Source organism: Elephantulus edwardii, unplaced genomic scaffold, assembly GCF_000299155.1.
Source record: "Elephantulus edwardii isolate Elephantulus edwardi_28Jun2011 unplaced genomic scaffold, EleEdw1.0 scaffold00006, whole genome shotgun sequence".
Classification (NCBI taxonomy): Eukaryota; Metazoa; Chordata; class Mammalia; order Macroscelidea; family Macroscelididae; genus Elephantulus; species Elephantulus edwardii.
In genome coordinates, this window is record NW_006399756.1 from 17,223,947 (window position 1) to 17,249,710 (window position 25,764).

Below are 25,764 nucleotides of genomic sequence, written 5' to 3' on the forward strand. Positions count from 1 at the left end.
TATCTGTTTTTGTTATGTGCCGTCGAGTCATTTGCGACTCATAGCGACCCTATGTACAACAGCCCTAAACCCTGCTCTATCCTGTGCCAATTGCACTGCCTCTGACACACCCATCCCGATTACCCCAGTCACTGAATCAATCCACCTCATAGAGGGTCTTACCCTCCTGTGCTGTCCCTCCACCCTCCCAAGCATGATGTATATGTATATACATATACACACACATATCCCTGCATTATATATATATATACACACACACACACACACACACACACATATACATACATATATTCACATTTATATTTATTATATACATACATATATTCACATTTATATTTATTACTGGCCACTTATTGAAGAACTCTAAATAAGTTACCAAATGACTTTCTGCCTCAGTTTACTTATGTGCAGAGTGGATTTCAAATAATCCCAAATTTGCAGAGCTGCTGTGATGGACTCTGGTGGCCGCGTGGTAAGGAGCTGGAATCACAGTGCTGCTGTGACTATTAGGGGTGCGTTGTGTAGGGAGTTTGTACCACTCACACAAAGGAGGCCCCTCTCTGGCAATTCAAGGAGCCAGCAGCTCCTTGGGAGAAAGACAGACGATCTTCAGTGCAATTCACAGCCTGAGAAAACCTGCTGGAGGGTCAGCTGTGGGGTGGTTCCTACTTGAAGGTAATGAGTTGGGTTCTGTTTTTTTGTTGTTGTTGTTTTGTGATAGAGCAGAGAGCATGAAAAACAGGGGGCCTGCAGTTCTCAACGGGAAGACTTCCATTCCAGCTTCCCTGCATCTCTATTGAAAATTATCAGGAAGTAAATTCCAAAGAATTCAATGCAAATGAAGCCAAGCTCCTTCTATTGAAGACCTTCCTGCAGACTCAGGAAGGAGGGGTCAGCAAATACAAAGAAAGAATCAAGTAAACATTGAAGGATTGCCTTAGTGCCTCAGGGTGAACTCTAGCTTGTACCTCACCTCCCCGACATCCTGATAGCATTCTAACCTTCGGTTTATGACAAATATTTAGTATTGGCAATGAGTTTTTGAGCTGAGTTGACTGTAATGGTTAAAAGAGGAGCCGTGCAGAACGATCTTAGGGTGAGTGTTGTTACTGTTAGGAGCCAGTCCTGACCCCTAGCAACCTCAACCTCATGCACAACAGAGGAAGTTACTGCCCCCCTCCACCACCCCCAGCACCCCCCCCCCATTATCTCAGTGGACTTTCTCAGCCCATTTTGCAACTACTATGTCAATACATACAGTGAAATCTTCCTCTTTTTTGGTGACCCTCTGTTCTACCAACCATGAAGTCCTTCCTCAGGAACTAGTCTTCCTGATAATATGACCAGAGAATGTGAGACAAGACTCTCATTGTCTTCTCTTCTAAAAAGCATTAGGGCTATAAATTTTTGAAGATTATTTGTTATTCTGGTAGTTCATAGTGCATTTAATATCCTTCATCAGTCATAATCCAAAGGCTTCAGTTGTTCTTCAGTCTTCTCATGCATTATTTAGCTCTCCCGTGCATATATTGCTGTTGTTGGATGCCTTTAAGTCGAATATGATTCATAGTGATCCTATGAACAACAGATCTGAACCCTGTCCTCCTGTCCTTTCCTGTGCCATCCTCCCAATCTCTGACACCCTCAAGCTGATTTACACAGTCACTGTGTCAATCCACCTGGTTGAGGGTCTTCCTCTCTTTCTCCATCCCTCCACCTTTCCAAGAAAGATGTTCCTCTCCCAGGAATAGCATATAAGGCAATTGAAACTCATAACCTGGGTCAAGCCCACCTTAGTCCTCAAAGTTACATCTTTGCTTTTAACAGATTAAAGAGGCCTTTGATAGCAGATTTCTCCTACGCAATACACTGTTTTGTTTCTTAATTGCTGCTTCCATAGGGGAACTGATTGGCCTAGTGGTACAAAGTGGGGCCATAGTCCCAAAGACACACAGAATCCCAAACTGCTCTACAGGAGTAGGATGGGTAATCTCCTCCCAAGCAATTGTGGTTAAATGCCATCAAGATGTAGGTGACTCATAATGACCCTATAAACAAAAGACTTGGAAAACTTGTATAACTTTCTTCGTTTCTCCAAGTTCATAGGGTTTCTGGAGGCAAGCTATTTCAGAAGTGGATGCCACTCCTGCTTCCAGGCTTGTTTTAATCGGGGAGTTCCACCAAACACTGTCCACCATGGGTGACCAATATTGCATTTGTCACATCAGGGTCATAGTGTTCAGCATAACAGCAACCACAAGTTACCTCTGTACAGCAAATCAACAGACCAGTGCTACATCACCTAGAAGGATGTTTGATCAAAAACAATTAAAAGCAGGCCTGAGGGACTCAGATTAAAATCACCCACCTTTGGCTTGGGAGCATCACTTTCTGTCCATGAAGCCACATGAGCTCTCTCTACGTTGTTGTTGTTAAATGCCATCGAGTCATAGGCGACTCATAGCAAGCCTAGGAACGAAAGACCTGAACACTTGTATAACTTTGTTTCTCCATTCAATTACTGCCTCCAAAAACCTGTTGGAGGGTCAGCTATGGGACGGTTCTGACTTGACAGCAAACATAACAACAACGTAAGTGTGGATTGTGGGTCCAAGCAAAACAAAATCCTTTACAGTATCAATCCTTTGTTCCTTTATCACGATACTGCTTGTTGGTCAGGTTGTGAAGATTCTGCTTTATATTCAGGTGTAATCCCTACTGAAGGCTGTAGTCATGCAGATTCCCACAGGTCAGCTGTCTCTCAACTATCCAGCTCAGCCATCTCCATCATCTCCTTGCTCCCCTAGTGTTGCCCTCGGTTCCAGTCAGGGCAGCTTCTCGCCATCTTTTCAAGGAGACATTTAGACAACTTAGTGTATTTACTTAGGTCAATCAGTATGTTTTGAGTAGACTATGTGTCAGGACTATGTGTGCAAGTTTCTGGGATACCTTAATGGACAAAACAGATGAAATCCCTGCATGCATGAATCTAACCTCTGAGCATGATGCCCTTTGTCCTGTGGTCTCAAGCAATTGACCTCAGCCCAAGTGGCCCAACCTCAATTCCATTTTCCTGCCAGTGACAGGGTCCACCTCATACAGGTGCATTTGAAAGCCTTCCAATGTCTGCATCAGCAGCACATGCGTCTAAGCACTCAGATGGTTCTAGGGACTATTTGTTTCACATGTTAGTTTTATCTCACCAGACAGATCTTGAGTAACATAAATAGCATCATTGTCCTCCAGTTTTTCTTGTCTCAGTAATGTCTGTTTAACCTAATATTAAGTATATAATTGTAAGTTTGGTTTCGTTTTTCAGAGTCTTTTTTTTTTTCCTAATTGTGCTCTGAGTAAAAGTTTAGAAAAGCAGGTTGGTTTAGCAAGCAATCATGCATATTTTATTTTACAATATTATAATAGTCACAATGTCTGACTCTCCCTTTATTGTATATTGGCTTTCCCTTTATTCATCTTACTATCTATTATCAGTTAAATTTTACTCTCCTCTGCGACCATTCAAGAATGGTTCTGTGTATAAACTTTATTTTAGCTTTTTATAATAGTGGTATTATACACTATTTGTATTTATGAAACTGATACACTATTTCTAGAACTTATACACTATTTGTATTTCTGGATTATGACTCAGTATGATGTCCTCTAGACTTATGCAGGCTTTAGAATTTTTTTAGGGAGTTTGTTCTTCAGTGTTGCATAGTACTCCACTGTGTGATGTACCGTAGTTTCTATAACCATTTGTCCATTGATGGACTTTTGGGTTGTTTCTATGTATTTGTCAAAGTAAAATGGGTTTTTGGAGCTTGTGTGAATAATACTGAGTAATCTGAAATCTCCTCTTTCATAGAGAGAGCAACTTCCTTTCTTACTTCTTTGCTATACTTAAATCTCAGAAGATTCCAGTTTTGGCGATGTTAGTTCATTTTCTAGTGTGGATAGTTAGATGATTAGTCAAAACCCTCTATACACCAGTAGGAGTTATAACATTTTTAGAGAACTTCTATTTTATATATTGACAATATACGTGGGTAGGTATGAGGCTTTACCAATCAAATGTGTAGAGTGTGTGTTTTAAAGTTTATGTGCTTCCTTTGTAGAGACCCTATTGGACAGGATATGGGGAAGGGACTACGACGTGGTGCCCTGGGACTCTGCCAGACCCTGATATTGTAAGGATGGTTGAGGCACGCAAGTCTCTTGGTGAGGTAAGTTTCCTTAAAAAATGCTTTAAAAATTAGTTTTGAATGTTCTTTTATTCTGGAGACTTTTGTAGGCTTTATTGTAGGAAAGGAAATTTATCCTGGATTGTGGAAATCCTTAGCTACCTGCAATAGTATCCCTCTAGTCTTCTCCACATCCACCACACCTACTTTGAAAAAATAGTCCTACCCTTTAGTGACTATTTCTTTAGAATACATGAAAAAACAAACAAACAAACAAACAAAACCCCAAACACCCACACAAACAAAACTAGAAACACCAATGCTCAAGTGAGGTACCTGATTATGCTAACCGATTTCAGAGAGATGCCTCACCCAGTAGGGAAAGCAACTTAGCAGACGTTACTCAATGCTGTAGAATTATGTCAAAAGGAAAATTCTGTTGTGTATTAAATGTTATGTCATCATTCAAGCTTTTGGCCCTCCTCAGATTGTCCTCAGGCTCACCCAATTCGGTGTTAGTAATGGAGGGCAAGTTCCTTTGACCTGGTAGTATGGTTTCATTAATGTTGCTAACTCTATTTAGATTACTGGTTGAAAAACATTTTCAAAGTTATTTCAAATGATTGAAATAATTTCCAAGTACCACGAAACACCAATTCCATTGATTCTTATGCTTGTGATTGCAATTTTAGTTCTCAGTTTTTTTCTTGGATTATACGTGAGTACCTCTCGTTCTGATGTTGGTTCTGACCAGCAGGAATATACAGAAGACTATGAGGAACAGAAGGGAAAAGGGAGCTTTCCAGCCATGATCACACCTGCTTATCAAAGGGCCAAGAGAGCCAACCAGCTGGCCAGCCAGGTGAGTGTCCTGACGCTTGCCGCCTTTGATCGGCGAGTGTGTGTATGTGTGTGTAATGAATTGGGAAAAACACAGAGTAACTTTAGAGTGATTCCAAGTGCCGTCAAATTGATTCCAACTCTTAGAAACCCTTTATCAGCTTCCAAGGGAGTAACTCTTCCCAGATGGAGACTGCCCATCTTTCTCCCACCGAGTACCTGGTGGATTAGAACTGCTGGCCTTAGGGTTGCTCAGCAGCCTGACATGATTGTGCTATGCCACCAGTACATCTTTACTAAAGGCAGTAAGTGCTGTTGATGCATTACTATGGGGGAAACTTGTGTTTTTATCCTCACTTCATCAGTCCTTCTCCATGCTTTGCTTGGGTCACGTCTATAAAGACCATGTAGCTCTCTCTAAAACTAGACCAAATATTTCCTTGAGGTTGGTTGAGCATTAAGAACACTGAGCTGGATGAACAACCGCGGAACTTGGAAGTGTGGACCACAGATTCTGGAGCCAGACTGCTGGATTTGAAATCCCAACCTTACCCATTTACTAGCTACTTCCAGCTGCTTACTAGCTATGTGATCTTGGCCAAAAGACAACCTTTCTGCTTTACAGCTTCTCATTTGTACTGTGGAGGGGAGTTGGGGAGGGAAGACAGTTCTATCTCTGGTGACTATTGTGATAATGAAGTTATTGAAGATTTGTTACTGTTTTTCATTGTTTGGCAGCCTCTCTACTTTAACACGTTTGCATCTATGCTTTTGGAGGCTGGTTTCCTAGAGCAGGCTGTAGGAGGTTCACCACAGGTATTGGGTTGAGGTAACCTGGTAGTGACTTCTCCCCTTCGAGAGAGCCGTAAGGAGAGGTCCTCTCTGGGGGCTGTGAGATGGGCCAGCCTTCATGCTCGACTCTCCACTGTCTCTTCACCAGGTGGAATACAAGAGAGGGCATGATGAGCGCATCTCCAGGTTCACCACGGTGGCTGATACCCCTGAGCTGCTGCGGGCAACGGCTGGAGCACAGCTTCAGAGCCAAGTAAGAAATGAAGGAAGCCCAGACCTGGGGACTGTCATTTAAAAGTCCTTCTTTACTTACCTGGAGGCAAAGAATGGGACAATGTAGAGGCAATTGTTGTAGGGTACAGATGCCCCCTTATTTATTCATCAACCCATAAAATGCCATTATCTCATTTTTTTAAATAAAAAAAATTTAATTGTCATTTTAACAAAAGTTTACAGAAAAGTTAGATTTTCATTCATTCATTGTTGCACATTTTACCCCCTCTCTCTCCCTTCCTCCTCCCCAAGTTGACTTTTCCCCCTTCTCATTAGTTTATTTACAAAATCCTAATACAAATTAAAACTAATTCCTTCCACTTCCATCACCCCTTCACCCATCAAATGGTACCACCCAATGATTAATCTCCCCTTCCCCCTGCACATCCACACCCCTCGTTTCCAGCCTCTCCCACCCCTCCTGGACCCTTATACTCGTCCTACAATAATGGTCTTATACAATATTTATCCTTGTGGGACTGAGTTCACTCAGCATAATGCTCTCCAGTCCCTCCCAGGTTAGGAAATAATTCTGGAAGGAAGTTTGGTGCTTCCTTAAAAAGCTGAACATAGAAATTCCATATGACCCAGCTATTCCACTACTCGAAATATACCCTGAGAATATGAGAACTGAGACACAAACTGAAATTTGTACACCAGTGTTCATAGCAGCATTATTCACCATCACAAGAACATGGAAACAACCCAAATGTCTAACCACAAATGAATGGATTGAGAAATTATTGTCATTATCTCATAAAATACCTCATACCCATGCGCTTATCACGTCCCATTCATATTATTGTTTCTTTTCTGATTTATATGCTTTACATTTCTTTTTCTTGCCAAGCTGTGCATGTATTTACAATTGATATATCTTTTTTTGATGAACTGGCCCTTTTATCAATGTATAATGGCCTTCACCGTCTAGTCTAACAGTTTTTTACGTAGTCTCTTTTGTATTTTGTATTGGAGTAGCCATACATTTCTTTGCGTGGATTATCTTTCTCTATGATTTCACTTCCAAACTATTTGCTTAATTAGGAGGAAGAAAAATGAGTCTTGTCAGCAGCACAGAGCTGCATCCATGGGTTTATTTGGTTTTTGGGGTTTTTTTAAAAATTGATCCTGCAAATCTCTTTCTTTTAATTGGTGAGTTTAATCACATTACATTTAAAGTGATACTGACATGGAAAAATTTGTTTCTGCTATTTTAATTTAGTACATCTGTTGCTTAGTGCCTCTCAATTCCTCCATTACTACCTTCTTTTCCGTTTGTCTGACTTCCCCTATTGTACTGTTTACTTCCCCCCTCCCGTTTATTCTTGGTTGTTTTAGTAGCTTCCACTAAGAGTGTATCTTACATTTATAATAATCTAGTGGGAGCTAATAGGAACTTAGCTTCAACAGACCACTAACTCTGCTTCTATCAAACTTTTCCCACCTACATATTATTATAGCCCCAAATTACATTTTAAATGTTGTGTGTTATCTTGGATTTAAAATTATTGTTTTATGCATTTATCTTTAAGACATATAAAGAAAAAAAAACCCACTAAGTAAGAGAGTAGTTACACACTAACTTTCTATTTGCTTGTATTTATCTTTATCTGTGATCTTTATTTCTTTATATGGCTTTTTGTTACTGTCTAGTGTTCTTTCACTTTAGCCTGAAAAACTTCCTTCGGTACTTTTTTGTAGGGAACCCCTACTAGTAACAGACTCCCTTATTTGTTTGCTTATCTGAGAATGTGTTAATTTTCCCTTCTCTTTTTGAAGTATAGCTTTGCTGAATATAGAACTCTTTAAAAAATATCACTGATTTTAATAAAGAGGCATATACTTCTGAGAGGAAAGGAAAAGAACACTTATTGATCTGTTCTTTCTATAGGCCAATCTGATTTTTGTCTGAGGGTGAGAATTACAATTGTTGAATGTAATTCTTTCTTTCTAAAGAAACTACAAAATGCTGACACTCACCGGCCTCTTTACTCATCAAGCTCTTTCCTGGACCCTGCAGAGCTCAAGATGGGGGTTTTTTGTTGTTGTTGTTTTTGGTGTTGTTTTTTTAGATTTTTTTTAATTTAAATAGCATTCAGTTTATTACAAATATTTAGTATTGGCTTCCCATATTTCCCCCCTTTTGTTTTTATCCTAATTAGGTTATCCTCTAGATGAACATCTCAAGATAGTTTTTCAGACTGTTCTTGCCAGCTCACTTGTCGGTGAGGAGCTGAGTTCTGCCTACTCTGCCATCTTTTGTGATGTCGTTCCATAAAAATTCTTTAGGCCCAATATTTTAGGTTACGTTAATGCCAAGTCAGATGTATCTGATGAAACTGGAGGGCATCTCTCTTCTTGCCGTCAGAGCCTGAAGAACATAATTACTAAGAGGTTTTCACTGCTTGTCTTCTATAGCCTAGATGCTTCATAGTATAATAAGAAGGTGGATTCCACCCTGTTGGAGTTTTCTTTTTAATTAAAAAAAACATTTATATTAGTTTGCATACAAAATTCAAATACATTGTGTTTCATACTTTCCTTCATTCACATTGTGTTTCACATAATCATTCCCTACATTGTGGGTTTTTTGGTTATTCTTTTTTTTAAAAAAATTAGATTGGTTTGCTTACAAAGTTTGTACACATTGTATTTCACAGTATTCTTCATTCACATAGTGTTTCATACAAGCATTCCCACGCATTATGTTTTATAAAATGAATCACCATTGGACCATGACCATCATTGTCCTGTCTTTTCAGGTCCCTGCCAGATCCTTCCCGTTTCCTCCACCACCTCCCTCCACCCACCAAATTGTACAACCGTGTGGTTTTGCCCCTACTCATATTGTTTGAGTGAGGAGCTTTGGTGCAGATCCAGAATTAGCTTAGTAAGAGGCTTTCACTTGTCTTGGTTCAGAGATAGTGTTGAAAATGTCTTTATTTCCCCTCAGACCTGAAGGGGTGTAATTTGAGCAGGAAGCTTATTACTTTACACAGTTCTGCTTTCTAGTGTGTGCTAGATTTGTTGAACTCTACAGTAAGTGTATCCACACGCCAGGCACTGTGCTAGGTACTGGCAATAAGAAGGTAGAGATGGCACACCAAGTCCCATTCCCACCAATAAAGTGTACTGTGGGGGATTCACATATACGAGCACCTATTTTAAGTCAGAGAAGGTACCATGAAGGATGTGCAAGGTGATCTTCACAGACAACTCACTCAGACTGCCTGGTACAAAGTAGGGTGGTGACAAAATGATTGATTTTTTCCCCCTCCCATTTTCCAGGCGAGATATGCAGAGGAGTATGAATGGCAGAGAGGAAAAGGCAGTTTTCCTGCTATGATCACGCCTGCCTATCAGATAGCCAAAAAAGCCAATGAGCTGGCGAGTGATGTAAGTGTCCCTGGTAATGTGTCCGTGGTGATGTTGTCCATTTAGGGGACGGAGTAAAAAGTTACCTGGGCCAAGGGAGCTCAACCTGTATGAATCCCAGAGCCAGGAAGTACTTTTGTCGCAGACAATAGAACATTCCACCATGTGTGCATTTCTTGCCTTTGTGCCCCTGTGCATCAGGGAATACATTCACTGGGTTTATTCTTCCCCTCCAAACAGGTGAAGTACCATCAACAGTATCAGAAAGAAATGAAAGGAGTAGCGGGGCCTGCTGTTGGAGCTGCGGGCACAATGACGAAGGAGTATGTAGACCAGTATGGCCAGGTAGGGGCTGTCAGAGCTAACCGTCTGAGAAGTCATTTCATTGGGCGGGTCTGTTTGGAAACTCAAGCTTATTTAAGTCAGGCTGTGGCCTCCCTCGTTACGAAAGGTGCCTTCCAAGTCATCAAGTAATGGACGAACAGTTGCATAGAGTTCAGCTTGACCTACTTAGTAAAATAGATGCCCAGAACTCTTTTAGAATTAAGTATCTATACCTATGTGGTACATTTTCCAATAATATAGCATTCTCCACTATTCACTAACAATTGGTTTCAAGGACTAAAAACTGGCTGCATTTAGCTTGTTACTAAGCATGAAAGCGATGGAAATGAATTTCTTGGAAATTAGTTCAGGGGGTTATTTTTTTAGCAAGTGACGTTTACTAGATAAAGCAGTATGTCAGAAAAAGAAAACCTCTTTCCTAATTTTACTTCTCAAACGAACTACATCTTCACAGAGAATAAAAATATTGACATGACGTTTGTGGGCCAATTTCTGTTTGCAGACCCTCTATTTTCTGATACTAGCTACGTGTTAAAGGGAAGGTTGAAGAATTCTTTTTCTACAATTTCATGTAGTTGAAAGAGCAAATGTGTGTGCTGAGAGAGCACAATTAATTTAATTGATTTATGATCCTGATTGAACAATTATAGATTCTATAACATATATAATTATAAAAAGAAACCACAAATAACAGATTTCTCTTCTTCAGAAAAGCGGATTATCTTTATTGGGTATATCGTCATATAAATATTAGGTATGTGTGAAGATATGTAAGTTTGTAATCAAAGAGGTTATTTGGTTAAATAATATGGTAAATGATTAAATAATCTCTTGTCATTTATCTTAGTGACTATGACTTTTGGCTTTTATGTTTTAAAGACATAGGCTTAGGTCAACTTTCAAAATGTAGTCTGATCCCTCTAAAATTGAATCGCAGAAGTAGATCTGACACAGAGTGAGGGGAAATGTGAAACAAAACTCCAAAGATAAGAAAGGCTGTCTTAATTGGTCTGAGAGAGAATCATAAGACCTCCAAGACTATGCCCTAATGTCACTCTTTAAGCCTGAAATGAAATTCACCACCATGGTTTAACTTTCAGCCAAAGAGGCCTGAAAGGTGATCAGGAACTCCAGGGAGACCTTTACCCTTTACAATAACCAAATGTGTAACACACACACACACACACACACCTGCCCCTGGCATTTCTCACAAGATAAATCCCAGAAGGCAGGAAGCAGTAGGATTGGATTAATAGAAAAAAGACATACAGGGAAGAAGTGGAAAGAATGCAATTATATTGCCAGTATTGTAATTAATATAAAACAAAATCTGTGTGAAGAGCTGAATGAAACATCGATTTGCTTTCTAAACTTTCACTAAGAAAATGAAAAAGAAAAAAAAAATATTTGTTTTATTTTGAAAAGTATTGGGCTGTTCTGACCTTCTTGGAGTTGATGTTTTTGAGGCCTACCTTTTTTGTTTGGACTGTTTGATCACATTTGTTTGTCCTGTATTTTGACTGGTCCTATGGGACAGGGTACTATGGCGGCCTGGTGGTAAGAACCTGCCCTGCAGTTCCAAAGGCACGTGGTTTGAAACCACCAGCTGCTCCACAGGAGAAAGATGAACAATCCCCTCCTGTGTGATTTACTGCCCCTGAAAACCCAGTGGAGGGTCAGCTATGAGTCGGTTCAGATTCACCGACACGCAACAACAACACTGGGCCAGTACTATGCCTGAGCACTAATTAAGATACTTATGTGCTGCGTGTACACACACACACACTTTATATACGAATCTCAGCCCATGTGCATAGATGAAACATAACTTAAGAGTTTATAGTTGGCTCTTGATTATGATAAGATTTTGATAGAATTTCAATTTCTTTTAATTCCTGCTAATAACAACTACAAGAACCAAAGTGGGTGTTGTTTTAGAGCCCTGTTACCAGCTGCAGAGAGGACTCAGTCCAATATAATATCTTATTATAGAAGTTGGCACGTCTCCCCAGGCGTAAGCAGAAGGGAGTGAGAGAGAGGCAGGCAGGCAAACTATAAATAATTCTTAAGTACCTAGAATGCTGAACAATTCATGTGTCTTCCTAATGAGTAACTACACCAAATAATAAATTTATTATTTTTAAAATTAAATTTGATGAAAGTTTACAGAGACTTAGGGTTTCCAGTCATTCATAGTTGCACTTTTCTCTCTGCCCACCCCCTCCCCCCAATTCACTTTTCTCCTTGATGAGTGAAAGAAAAACTCTTTCATTGTTATGCAATCCCTCCCCCCAGTCCACTCTCCTGTGTAGCCTTCACTCTGGCCTCCTGTCATGACAATAATACCTAATCATATATCCATTTTAATGGGCTCTCTCCCTCATCTATTTCAATGCAGTATATACATCATTCCTCCCATTCTTCTCTGTCTTCCCTCAACCCCGATGTCAGTCCTGTTTTACAACAGTGGCCCTATGCAGTATTTGCAGTGAGCTCCCAAGTAGGATTGTATGGAATGTGTACCCCCAACTCAATACCACCGAGTAGGTTCCTGCTTTGAGTGACCCCACAGGAAAAAGGAGAACTCGTCCACAGGGTTTCGTAGGCTGTAAATCTGCGTAGAAGCAGCCGGCCACATTGTCCTCCTGGGGGAACCACAGTCCTTCTGGTTAGCAGCTAAACGCCTAACCACTGCACCACTAGACTTCCTAAAAAGCCAGGTGTGAGTTGGCTCTGACTCATCCCAATCCGAGTGGATTAGAGTAGGAATATATTACATAGGATTTTCTTCTTTTTGGTGTGTTGTGTTTTTTTTTTAATTGAAATTCTAATGAAAGTTTATAGAGACTCTGGATTTCCATTCATTCATTGTTGCACATTTTCCTCCTTGCCCACTCCTTCTTCCAGTTGGTTTTTCTCTTTGAAAAGAAAAAAAAATTCTTTCATTATTATACACCCCCACCCACCCCCCATCCCAGACCATTCTACCATGCAGCTCTCATTCTGTACTATTTTCAATGCCTGAGTTTGCAAAGTAAATTGTTACCCACACCTTTCAAGGTATTCAAGGTATCTCTGGGTGGGTTTGATCCTCACCATTCAGTTAGTAAGCAAGTGTATCAATGACCTTACCAACAGACTCAGGAAAACCGGAAAGAGTCTTAATTTATCTTGCAGGAATAATCAATAATGCCGCCAATAATGTTGTGATGTGATGTCAGGTTGAGCCAACCCATAGCTGACTCTCCTGCAGGATTTCAGAGGCGATAAACTGCATGGGAGGAGATTGCCCATCTTTCCCCTGGGATGGCAATATTATCATCATTATTAAAACTTATTAGGTACCTTTGGGTTCCTGGGCACTATAGTAGGTGGACCTGACTCCTGTGGTCTGTCATCTTAACTATCACATTGTACTGTTCCCAGAGTGATCACTACCATATCCAGAGTGAATGGGTCTTTTATGGGAGCAAGTTTTATAAGAAATCCTTGCTAGTGCCCCACTCAGTGGGATGCTTCTGGGGACGTTACTGACTGACATTTTTAATGACTCTGCAGGGTTACTCAGAAGAATCTGAAGAACACAGGGGAAAGGGCAGCTTCCCAGCCATGATCACCCCAGCTTATCAGAATGCCAAGAAAGCCAATGAACTTGTGAGCGATGTAAGTACCGTACTGCGCAGGGCTGAACCACAGAGCCTCAGAGGGAGAGACATGAGACTTTGGATGAAGGCTGAGTCCAGTGGCTTGTGATGCTCTAGGCAATCTGTAGTTTGTTGAACTTGTGAACTTTTGACTTCAGATTAGTGAAGAAGTCGATGCTCGCCTTGCTGGTGCTCCGTCCCCATCAGGGATTGCCACTTTGAAAAGAGGCCTTGATATTGTACAACCAGGAAAAAGAAATAGCAAGTAAGAAGACAGTAACCATAAGCTTGAGCTCTTTGATCATGTTAATGCCAGTATAGTAATGTTCTAATTAAAAATTAGAGCTTGAATATGCTTTTTTTAAAAAAGAAAAAGAACCAAACTACATGTGTCTTTTAAAATATTTTTAATTGATTTTCATATCATAATATCTTTACAGTATATTTCATTCCTATACATTGTTTTAGGTATTTTTTGTTTCTTAAAGAGACATATCTTTTTTTTTATTAATTTTAATGAACATTTACAGAGATTCTGGATTTACATTCATTCATTGTAGCACTTTTCTCCCTGCCCAACCTGCCCCTCCAGTTCACTCCTCTCAAAGAGATACCTCTTAAATAAAAATGTATAAAAGTTTAAAACAGAAAAAAAAGGAAAAAGGCCTTGAAGGTGCAGTGGAAGAGACAGGTGTCATAATGACAGAATTTTTAATGCACTAAAATAAAAAAAAATGTGACATTGCTCACTACAAATTAGTATGAAAACACAAGTGAGTTCCTGCTCTCAATTACTGCGAGATCGGACATGGTGACTGTGTCTGTGGGAGCTACACACAGATAGACTTATACGGCCCAGCCAAAGTAGAAAGTTAGCCTTACATCATGCCCAGATATTCGACATCAGTTCTTTCGTTGGTCATGCATTCTCCAAGAAATACTGAAAGTGAAAACCAGCCCAACCCACTTGAGGTCAGTGGAGGTAAGGGCTGATACCGGCCCAGATATGCTGAGATGAGAGGAGTGCCCGCTTAACAGCCCAATCTGCAGATTAAGAACTTCAGGGGAATAGCTGACTAAAACCAGTTGCAGGATGATCAGGCCAGGTGGGCCCCCGTTGAATAAACGATGCCTATTTGCAGACTGTTCGCTACTTGGCAGCCCTTAACAGGTAGGCAGTTGTTAAACTTTGATAACATGAAAGACCAATGCTGTGTGCACGGCAGATCTGAAAATGCCAGCTCAAACCTTTCTGAAATCAGAAGCCAGCTTCTGGCTGTACACGCACTTTGCCCCTCTTACCCTGCAGTTACTACCCGGGCACCCACTACAGCTTGCTCTTCCCCAGAACAGAAGGGACAGACGGATGAGTCCTCAGCCTTCCTTAGCAGTCTGGGCCACGAGCAACGCTGAAAGTTATGTTGCCAAGTTATGCCAAGTTAAAGCGAAGCCAAGTTATGTTGGAAATTGTACCTTGTGCTCAACTACTTTAAGATAGAGTGTCAAGTGTAAAACATAGTGGAAGGTTTAGTAAACATTTACTATACAAAAGACTTAGAGAGTTAGGGATTTAATGGAGGGGGAAAACCCCATAAAACTTTTGCCTGTGGAAAATTCCATTAAGTCTTTAATGCTGACATTAAACGCAGGTTGGCGTGGGAGTTGTTTCTCTCACAGAACTTGGAAACACCAACGGTGGACCCTTTCTGTGTGTCTTTCAGATTAAGTACAGGCAGGACTTCAACAAGATGAAGGGTGCAGCGCACTTCCATTCCCTTCCTGCCCGAGACAACTTGGTTCTTCAGCGCGCCCAGAGCGTGAACAAGCTTGTGAGCGAGGTGTGTGCTGTCTGCTGCCACCTTTTGTGTCCTGGGGACAGTGATCGGGGTGTCCCAGGACAGCAAATTCTATTTAAGAGTGCAACACTGCAGCTATTCTAGAAATAATGGGCAACTGATTTACATAGAATGAATATGCGACTGAAGGCAATCAATAAGAGGGGTAGAATTTTTTTTTTTTAGCCATTTTTTTATCTGATACTCCTAAAGTGTCTCCCAAACTCCTCTCAGGGCTGTAGATACATATGTGACAAAAGATGAATTTCCAGAATCGTGAATGGGCCAACTTTTTTTTTATTAACTTTTTAAAAAATTAATTTTAATGAAAGTTTACAAAGACTTTGGATTTCCTTTCACTCATTGTTGCACTTTTCTCCCTGCCCAGCCTTCCTCCCCACCCCCCAGTTCACTCTTCTTTGAAAAGTAAAAGGAAAACTTTTTTATTGTTATAAAGTCTCTCCCCCTGACCCAATCCACTCCACTCTGCAGCCTTCATTTTGGACTCCTGTCATGACAATAATACCTAATCATATATCCCTTTTAAACAGTTCTCTCCCTCATCTGTTTCAATGCAGTATTCATAATTTATGCCATTTTTCTCAGTCTCTCCCCAACCCTTATATCAGTCCCATTTTACAACAGTGGCACTATGCAGTATTTATCCTTTTGTGACTGAGATATTTTAGTCAGTATAATGTCCTCCAGGATCACCCATTTTGTATAATATTTCATGAGTTCTTTGTTTTTCAAAGCAGCGTAGTATTCCATTGTGTGAATATACCACAGCCTCTATTCATTAGTTTGTTATAGCCAGATACGGTTGTGGTAGTGGATAGGTGCTATTGAATCAGTCCCAGCCTTAGTGACGCTGTGCACAGCAGAATGTCCCCTCTTGTGCCATCACACAGCCATTGGCTGTTGTGTATGTTCTGAGCCCCTTTCTGTACCCACAGGGGTTTTTTTCCTTCGGTTTTTTAAAAAATTATTTTATTTTATATTGGTTTGCTCACAAAGTTCATATACATTGTCTTTGACGCTGTTCTTCATTCACGTTGTGTCCCATGCATTAAGTTATAAAATCAAGCACCATTTGGCCTTGGCCATCATTACCCAATCTTTTCAGGTCTCCCCTGCATCCTTCCCATTTCCTTCACCCCCTCCCTCCACCCACCAAACTGTGCAATACTACGGTTTTGCCCCTACCCATCCTCACCCATCCTCACCCCTCTGCTGCCACCCTTTCCCCTCTTGGGTTCCCCCCCCATACATGTTTTAGTAGTTACCCTTCTATTTTTACAATTGATACCGTTGAATTTTCCTCTTTTCTTAAGGCCCTTTTACCAAGCATAGTGCCCGTCTCCAGGTACTGGCCGCTCTGGTAACATGTCCAGAGGATGCAAAGCGGTCTCAGCAACTTCACCTCTGAGGAACATTCTGGTTGCTCTCCTAAGACAGTCATAGACAATTGCTCTCATGTTTAATGGCTGCTTCCACAAAGGCATAATTGAATAATTGCCTCCAGTAATTTGCCCCACAAAGTAAAAAAATACTGTCTGGGCACTTAAAGAACTTAGGGACCCTTGCTCTAGCCTCACAGAATGTCACAGCACCATGGGACAGTGCGGATCTATCTTCAGGCCATTACTTTGTCATAGGCCTGGGAAAGCGTCGTGCCTTATTCTGATTCATAGAAGCTTTCAATGGCAGAAGTGGGACCAGAGCATTAAGAGCAACATCCTGTATCAGGAAGCTTACCAGTTAGCCAATGTTAACATTATAGCTTTTTTATATGTGATTATGATAGAAATGCATTTAAGAGTGGAACACGTTATAAAGTAAGAGTTCAGCTGTATATCCGGTTTTATAAATTGCCTTCGTAGTGTATCAGGTTATAAGCATGTAATACATTTTGCAAACCTTAAAAGGCATGTTCCTGTGTACATTTTATAAGCGATGCTAACAAATTAAGTTGTATTTCTTTTGGTAAAAGGTCATCGGGGAGTCTTCAGTCTCTCATTGCCCTTGTGCGTATTGAGCAAGACAAATGAGCTGTACCTCTATTAATGGTAATTGGCCTTCAGTTGCCTTCTCCAATTACCTGTGGTGACTTGGAGTCTGTTTCATAATGATAGCCTCACGGCCTCCTCCAGCCACCCGGGGGAGCCTGAGGAGCCGACTTGTCTTCAATTAGAACACAGAGCAGAGCATCGGTGGGTCGTCTCATTTCCTGTGCTCCTTTACGGCATCCGGGCCTAACGCAACGTCCGCGGGTGTGAAGGATGCAAAAGGGCAACAAATGATGGTGACTTAGCGTGTAATTGGAATCCCTGGGTGGTACATATAGTTAATGCGCACCGTTGTTAACCAGAAGGGTGGAGGTTTGAGCCTAGATAGAGACACTCTGGAATAAAGTCCCAGTGGTTTACTCTAGAAGAATTTAGCCCCTGAACACAAGACAGAGTGTGATTCTACTCTGACGCATCCAGGGATGCCCTGGGTGGGAGTCTACTAGGCTTTCAGGTTTTCAGAAAGTAAATGTTTATGCTACATTTTTTTGCATTATACCACATACACAGAAAAATACATGTACTGTGACACTGATGAGTCAAATGCAAGAACAGTTACCCATGGTGGACAGTGTTTGGTTTATGCTACATTTTATTGCGTTATACCACATACACAGAAAAGTACATGTACTGTGACACTGATGAGTCAAAAGCGAGAATGGTTACCCATGGTGGACAGTGTTTGGTGAAGCTCCCCAATTAAAACAAGCTTGGAAGCAGGAGTGGCATCCACTTCCAAAATAACTTGCCTCTGGAAACCCTATGAGCCTGGAGAAAGGACGAAAGTTATATAGGTGTCCAGGTCTTTCTTTCATAGGGTCGCTATGAATCACCTGCGACTCAACAGCACTTAACAACAACAGCAACAATCATATATGTACAAATGGATGAATTTTTTTAAGGGATTCAAAAGGCAGAACCTCATCAGAAGGTCAGGTGGTCCCCTATACCGTTCTCAGGCATTCATAAGTACATTTTACAGCTTTTGTTCTGGGAAAGAAGGACGTATATTTTGTATTCAAAACCAACCTATTTATTATTACAAATGAAAACATGGACTGTCACTAGCAGTTGCAAATTGCACTGGCATTTCACAATCGCAAATGAAGAATTTCCTAGACAAGTCCTACTTGAGTCTTTGGGGCCTTTCTAGAATGACTTTGTGTTTTGAGTCTGTTGGGCATCTGGTGTTTTGATTTCCAAGGTGGAGTATAAGAAGGATCTGGAAGGTAGTAAAGGCCACAGTATCAACTACTGTGAAACGCCTCAATTCAGGAACTTGAGCAAGATCGCACATTTCACCAGTGACGTGAGTGGTTCCACCTAAGCATTTGTTGGAGCATCTTTGTGAGTTTAACGACTAGGTCTCCTCAAACACAGACTATGTGCATGTACTGTGCATCTTGGAGATGCATGGTTTCGTAGATACAGGCATCTATGAGTTTTGTTTAAGACTGGGGCAAGTCGTCAGCGTGTCAAGTTCTGTCTGATCTCCCATCCCCTCCCTACTCCAAACTTGATCATGGATCCCCAGGGAAGGGCCTGCTACCTTCCATCCCTGCATCTCAGCATCCATTTATCCATCCCTCTCTCTGCATCTGTCTGTCCTTGCATCTTTGCATCCACGTATTCTTCCATCTCTGCATCTGCATGTCCTTCCATCTGTATCTCTGCATCTTTGGCTCCTTGCATCCTCTCCTTCCTGCACCTCTGTGTGTGCAAAGGGCTGTCAGTATGGCATGCTGGCAACTAAGCCCGGCTGAGCATGCAGCACCCCACCCCATGTAGCTTTGTGCTTTTAAAATAACACCATTTCATTTAATTCCCATGCCACCGAGGAGCCAGGCAGTATTGCCTCCTATTTTTTAAAAGAAATTTTTTTATTTTACACTAGTTTACTTCAAAGTGAGTATACATTGTTTTTCACACAAGATCTTTCCCCTTTCCTTTACCTACCCCTCCCTCCACTCATCAAATTATGCGACGTTATAATTAAGCCTCATCCCTCTGCTCTCCCTCCCCACCTGGATTTTCATACACATTCTACTATAATGGTCTTACACAGTATTTGAAATTATGGGCCTGAGTTCGTTCACTCAGCATAATGCTCTCCAGCCCCTCCCAAGTTAGATAGTATTTTACAAAATCATTGCTTCTACGTGCTGCATATTATTCCATTATGTGAATGCACCATCATTTCTCAATCCATTCCATTGTGGTTGGACATGTACACCAGTGTTCATCGCAGTGTTACTCACCACGGCAAGAACATGGAAACTGCCTCGTCTTATAGGATAGCAGATGTGTGCTAGAGTGGCATTTTCAAGTTTGAGAGCTCTCTGAAAGGGTGTGAGGATGTATCCTGTATAAGATTGCATGATTTGACTTCTGTTTAGCTGCACATGACATACTCAGCCCCATCAAGTTGGAACTGGCCCTCCAGCACGGGCCTCGGTTACCCATCTTTCTCTCTGCTGCGTATGATAATGGGATTTAAAATTGCACGGGACTCCTAAAACTCAGTGAGGAATTGATTTTGCACAAATATAGCCATTAAGAACACCAGTATTGGAACAGGTCGACTTTGTCCCCCAGTTGGCCAACTGGATAGTGCTGAGTAAGCTATATAAGCTGTCTCGCTGATACTAGAATGTATAGCATGGGACTGATAATGGTTCCTCTTATAGAAGTCCTGGGAGGATTAGCTGAGATACGTAGAAGTGTGTCTAATGCAGAGTAATAATAGTTTTCTGTTTAACTGTTCTCAGTGACTGGAAACCCAATGATCTTGCAGGATAGGTGATTTCAACATAATTGCATTGGCATATTCTCCCTGTAGAGATGTCTTAGAGTCCTGCTGCTGTTGCAACACATATATCACAAGGGGATGGCTTTAATGATCAGAAATTTGTTTTCCCATAGTTCTGAAAATTGAAAGTCCAAACTAGGGTTTCTGTCTTGTCAGCTCCTTCCTTGCAGGCAGCACCAGATGTTTCTTGGTTCCTCAGCTTTTAGGTGATTCTCACTTTAGAAAGGACTGCTGTATTTACAAATGAAGACAGTCCAGAGTGTCAAGTCTGTCTCGCTCTATTTGTGGTTGTCAGATTCCGTGGTTTTCTTTTGGGCTTGCTTTCTAGTCTCCCTCTAATTTCTTATGCTTCCTTGAAATTTATCTTGTTTTGTAGAAAGAAAAGCTTATGTTCTATTTTTAATCTCATAATACACTGGTTAGTTAAAATAGGTTCTATTTAATCATTTATGCTTTAGATTTTACCTTCAATTAATTGGAAAGACAATGCTTTTGTTGAAAGTTTTGTGTTTTCCATGTAGAATAAATATAAAGAAAACTACCAGAACCACATGCGAGGCCACTATGAAGGAGTTGGTATGGACAGACGAACTCTTCATGCTATGAAAGTTAGAAATCTGGCAAGCAACGTAAGTCTTTTGTGCAAAGTCCTACAGGGCCTGGGATGTGGTGGGGTGCAAAAGGGTGGGGCATGAGGAATTTAGTCAATTATTTTTCAATACCCGTATTTCTAAAAAAGCAAGGCTTTACAATGCAAAGACTGATTTATGAGTTTCCAAATGCTAATCAGTGAAACCAAGAGTAGAATCTTACTTAATTTCTTGGACAAATACTTGGATGTATAAATTTCCAGTTCTGAGAGATGAGAAATTATACATCTCCATTTTTTAAGGATAAAGAGAAATGGATGAATATGAGTAGTACTGGAAATTCCTAAAGCTTCCACAGGTTTTGCAGTTTCTTTGGAGTTGTTGATTGGTTGACTAATTAATTATTTCATTATAGTATTAATTGTAGATTTAATATGGTCAGGCACTGGTCAGAATAAAGGTCAAAATGGCTCAAGCTCTTGTTTATCCCATGGTATATAACCTGTGTTCATTTCTCTTTGCTTTTATCAGTTGAGTTTATTGGCTTGCAAATGCCAGGATTTAAATCTTAGGGATAAAAATACCCACTTAAATGAAACAGATTTCATCATAAGAAAAAAAGCACAGAAATGCCAAATTCCATCTGCTTGAAAACCTCCAATATAAACTTAGAATAAAATGAATATGGAGACTTGATATTTCATTTATTTTCTTAGTATTAACCAATAAACTAATCATTTTATACCTGTGTTCAAGTGCTTCTTTTTTGAATAGAACAATAAGGACTTACATAATAAGAAAGATTTTTCCTAAAAAAGTATACTACAGATAGGAATTAACTAATTTTGGATTAATTAAGAAGAATTTGAATTAATTAAAGGCAAAGGTGTGAACACTGTAATTTTCCTTGGAGATGATGAAACAGAATTTTGTTTCAACTATTAATTAATAGAATAATAATTTTTTATTAATTACATTTAATTTTGTTAAATGGTTTCTTACTATGTTCAAACCAAGTCAAAGGAAGTATGGGACATCATTTCTTTTTTCCTTATCTTCTCTGGGTTTCAGATTGCCTACAAAGCTGATTATAAACACGACGTTGTTGACTACAACTACCCAGCCACTCTGACTCCCTCCTATCAGACCACAATGAAACTGGTTCCCCTGAAAGATGTAAGTCATTTTCCTGTAGGTCTTCCTGCTTAGGTATTTTTCACATCCCTCCTGCGGAGTAATCTTTAGACAGGGAAAGAACAAAACATAACCTCTTGGAGGACATGGAAGTGATCTAGAAAGAGAGTCTGCCACTCACATTTGAATGGTTGCAAGGTTGTAAGATTTCAATGTGAAAAATCAATTCAGAAGACTCTTTTTTATCTTCAAAATACCCCCAAATTCTGTTTACCTGTTTAGAATTTCTTGGGAATACTGTTGAATCTGCTTTAAAAAGTTGATACATTGCAATGATGAGTTGTTTTCTTTTTAAAAAAGTTATTTATATGAAAATGGATGTAAGTTGAGGGGAAGTGTTAACATTGACGTATTTTTGCTTCCTCAGAAACACTTGAAAAAAATATATATTCCTTAAATATTATAGCAGTGATTTTATTTATAGTTTGGCTTATTCAAAACAAAATATATGCAATTAATTAAATTGATCCTTTTCTGACTACAATTTTTTGGTACCTGTTTATTGGATAAAAATTATAAAATACAGAAAAGTACAAAGAAAAAGGATCAAAACCATCTGCTGTCTTAAAAATACTTAATGTGGTATAGAACTAACCTGTGTCCATGTGTCTTCATGGTGAAGATTATCTCCCACCAACCAACCATTTAGAAAACTAAGCAAATCTTTATCAAATGTGCAGGTTAGACCTTTTATTCATTTACTTTGTAATTGGCTTAGGTTTCCACTGTTAGTAGATAGGACATCACATCTTTCTTTTGCTAAGTGGTGAACATCATGAAAGTAGGAACAAGTTTGGATTCAGCTGAGTATTGGCAGCTTCATGATACACTGAGAAGAGATTGTTAATGATTTCCCCTCACGGTTCCACTTTCTTGGCACCAGCAGTCATGAAATCAAAAGGCCAATTGCAATGGGAAAGTCTGCTGTCAGGGACCTCTCTAGACGTACTGAAAAGGAGTAATGTCAATCTGGAGACTAAGGTGCACCTGATCCAGGCCATGGTCTTCACAATTACTTGCTGTGCATCAGAGAGCCGGACAATGACTGAAGATGACAGAAGAAGGATCGATGCCTTTGGGTTGTAGTGCTGGTGAAGGATGTTGAACATACTATGGATGGCCAGGGGAACAAACAGATCTGTCCTGTAGAAGGTGAAACCAGGCTGCTTCCTAGAGGCAAGGATTCTGAAGCTCCATCTCAAATACTTGGGGCACATGGCCAGGAAGGACCAGTCCTTGGAGAAGAACATCACACTAAGAAGGGCGGAGGGACAGGGCAGGAGGGAAAGACCCAAAGGTGAGATGGATTGACTCCGTAACTGAAGAAATGGGATTAGGTGTGTTTGAGACAATGAGATAGGGCAGGGTTCTGAGCTAACGTACATAGGGTCGCTATGGGTCACAGGAGAGACTGATGGAACATAACAACAACCACCCAAGTGACTGAAGCTGTCCTGGTGGCCTAGTGGTAAGAACCTGCACAGCAACCAGTCCCAGAGGTACGTGGTTCAAATCCATCAGCTCTCCTTGGGAGAATTCTCCTGTGCAATTGACTCCCTCTGAAAACCTGCTGGCGGGTCAGCTGTAGGTTGTTTCTGACCTGATGGCACACAACTACCACTCAAGTGATTAACACAATGAAAGACAATCACTGGCAAATGGCAATGTAGTGAATGAAAGGATGTTACAAACATGCAGGAAAGTGGGAAGTAGAAGTGTATAAAGGGCCTAGAAATTTTTTCTGCTTTTACCAGAAATGCTAGTTGGATTGGTTTACTCGTTTTGCTTTTGTGTGACTCCAGGTCAGACTTAGCAACGACCAAAGCTATTTACTTTCTTCAGTGCAAACCTTCCCCAGGAGTCTCATAGTTCAGGAGTACCTCGTTCAAATGTGAATATGTGCTTTTGTATTATGGTGGGGCTGTTTTTTGGCTTGTTCTATTTTTTTCTTTGGTGTAATTGTGTACTGTCAGATCCTATTGGACTGTCACAGGAGGAGATTGCCTCCCCTTCTCCAACAGAGCATTTAGCAGATTCGAACCGTGCACCTTCAGGATCACAGTGCAGCTTCTTGCCACTAGGGCACCAGAGCTCCTCCTTGAATATGTACTTTTGTAATAGAATTCTATGAACCACACTGACTAGCATGAACAAATTGGGGTAGATTCCTACAACTCTGTAATACTATTATAACATGACTTATCTACATAAGACTCTGGACCAAGCCATGACCTTGAAATCTAGCCATCCTCTGGAAAAGTCTGATAGAAGAACTATGTTGTTGTTGTTGTTGTTGTTGTTAAGTGCTGTTGAGTCGTAGGTGACTCATAGCGATCCTATGAACAAAAGACCTGGACACTTGCATAACTTTTCATCCTTTCTCCAGGTTTATAGGGTGTCTGGAGGCAAGCTATTGTGGAAGTGGATGCGATAGTGAATTATAAAAATTAACAGGAAGCAGAATCAAACCTAGTGCTGCCTCACCATTTCAGAGATTTTAGTAGTCATGGAGTTTACAAGAACATTTGTGACTTTTCTTTATGTAAAGTGGTCAAATGGCTAAAAAACTGAATGAGCCAGTGCAGACCCTTAATTGGAAAGCATTCCCTTCGGATGGATTTGTATAAACACTAGTAAGATTAAAATAGGACTCCACTGTCCGTAAAGAGGCCCTTCGGAATGTAGGTTGAAGTGATGACCAAGCATTTGCAGAGTTGCATAGATTTGATTAATCATGAGGACTGTTAATTATGTCCTGCAGAGAAAAGTAATTGTGCTCTACAGTAGACTTAATGCATAATTATCAGGAAGGAAAATGCCATTTAAACATACAGTTTTCATCACATTTTATCACGCCTCGTTCTGAATCCTAATACACTCTTTATTATGAGATAATCTTTCCTCTAAATTAATGCAATAAATCACTGGACTCTAATCTCATTAAGAGTTGACATTGAAATGACTTTGTATTTCCTAGTTTTTCCTACAGACTCCATGTCCAAAACTTAGACTATGAAAACATTTTTCTCAAAACAAAGGAATGTTGTCCTTTCTCCCAAAATATAATGAAACATTCAGCACCCCAGGGAGGTTCAGAAGAACAAATGAATTCACTGAAGCAAAGCACTTGGTCTTCAGGTTACAAAACCCAAAATGTATAGATAATTTATGTTGTTGTTGATTGCCTTCAAGTCAAGCATGATTCATAGAGACCTTATGAACAAAAGGCCTGAAGCCTTTCTATAACTATCAACATCTATTCAAGTTCTTAGAGTTTTTGGAGGCATGTTGTTTAGAAGTGAATGCCACTCCTGCTTCCAAAGACAATTTATATTTGCCCCTTAATGTCATGTAAAATTTGAAAAGTATTGTTATTTACATGTAAGTTTTACCGAGCAACATGGTTTTCCATTTAATTCATGTACACGTTGTTTTGCGACATAGATTGCACTTCCCACGTGTAACAGTAGTCTCTGCTCCCTGTTTTCTATTTCTAGTCATCCTTCTTTCCTGTTCCTTCCTGCTTTTTGAGTTTTATTCGTGTACTGCTATACTTTAGACCTTGCAAGATTGATTGTTCCAAGAGGCACATACCTCTCTAGAGTTCATGTTCACCTTAAAGGTCTCTCTGTTATTTAGGTGACCCTTGAGCCACAGGGGTGCATTCAGTTCAAGGCTCAAAGGTTGACTAAGGGCTTCTCTCAGGGGCTTCTCCACTCTCCATAGACCAGTAAACCTGGTCTTTTTTTTTTTTCTTCATTTCTTTTCTTTTGGTTTGCTTACAAAGTTTATATACATTGTGTTTCACACTATTTTT

At 40.2% G+C, this 25,764-nt stretch overlaps 1 protein-coding gene across 1 annotated transcript in view; it reads left to right on the plus strand.

Moving 5' to 3' along the window:
- Positions 1-25,764, plus strand: part of NRAP (nebulin-related anchoring protein) — a 97,159-nt gene that overhangs the window by 9,304 nt on the left and 62,091 nt on the right. The window contains exons 5-14 of the mRNA XM_006880166.1: positions 4,116-4,223; positions 4,939-5,043; positions 5,962-6,066; positions 9,375-9,482; positions 9,702-9,806; positions 13,365-13,469; positions 15,172-15,288; positions 18,559-18,663; positions 20,685-20,792; positions 21,825-21,929. Of these exons, the coding sequence (XP_006880228.1) occupies positions 4,116-4,223; positions 4,939-5,043; positions 5,962-6,066; positions 9,375-9,482; positions 9,702-9,806; positions 13,365-13,469; positions 15,172-15,288; positions 18,559-18,663; positions 20,685-20,792; positions 21,825-21,929 (1,071 nt within the window). The remainder of the gene's footprint in view (positions 1-4,115; positions 4,224-4,938; positions 5,044-5,961; positions 6,067-9,374; positions 9,483-9,701; positions 9,807-13,364; positions 13,470-15,171; positions 15,289-18,558; positions 18,664-20,684; positions 20,793-21,824; positions 21,930-25,764) is intronic.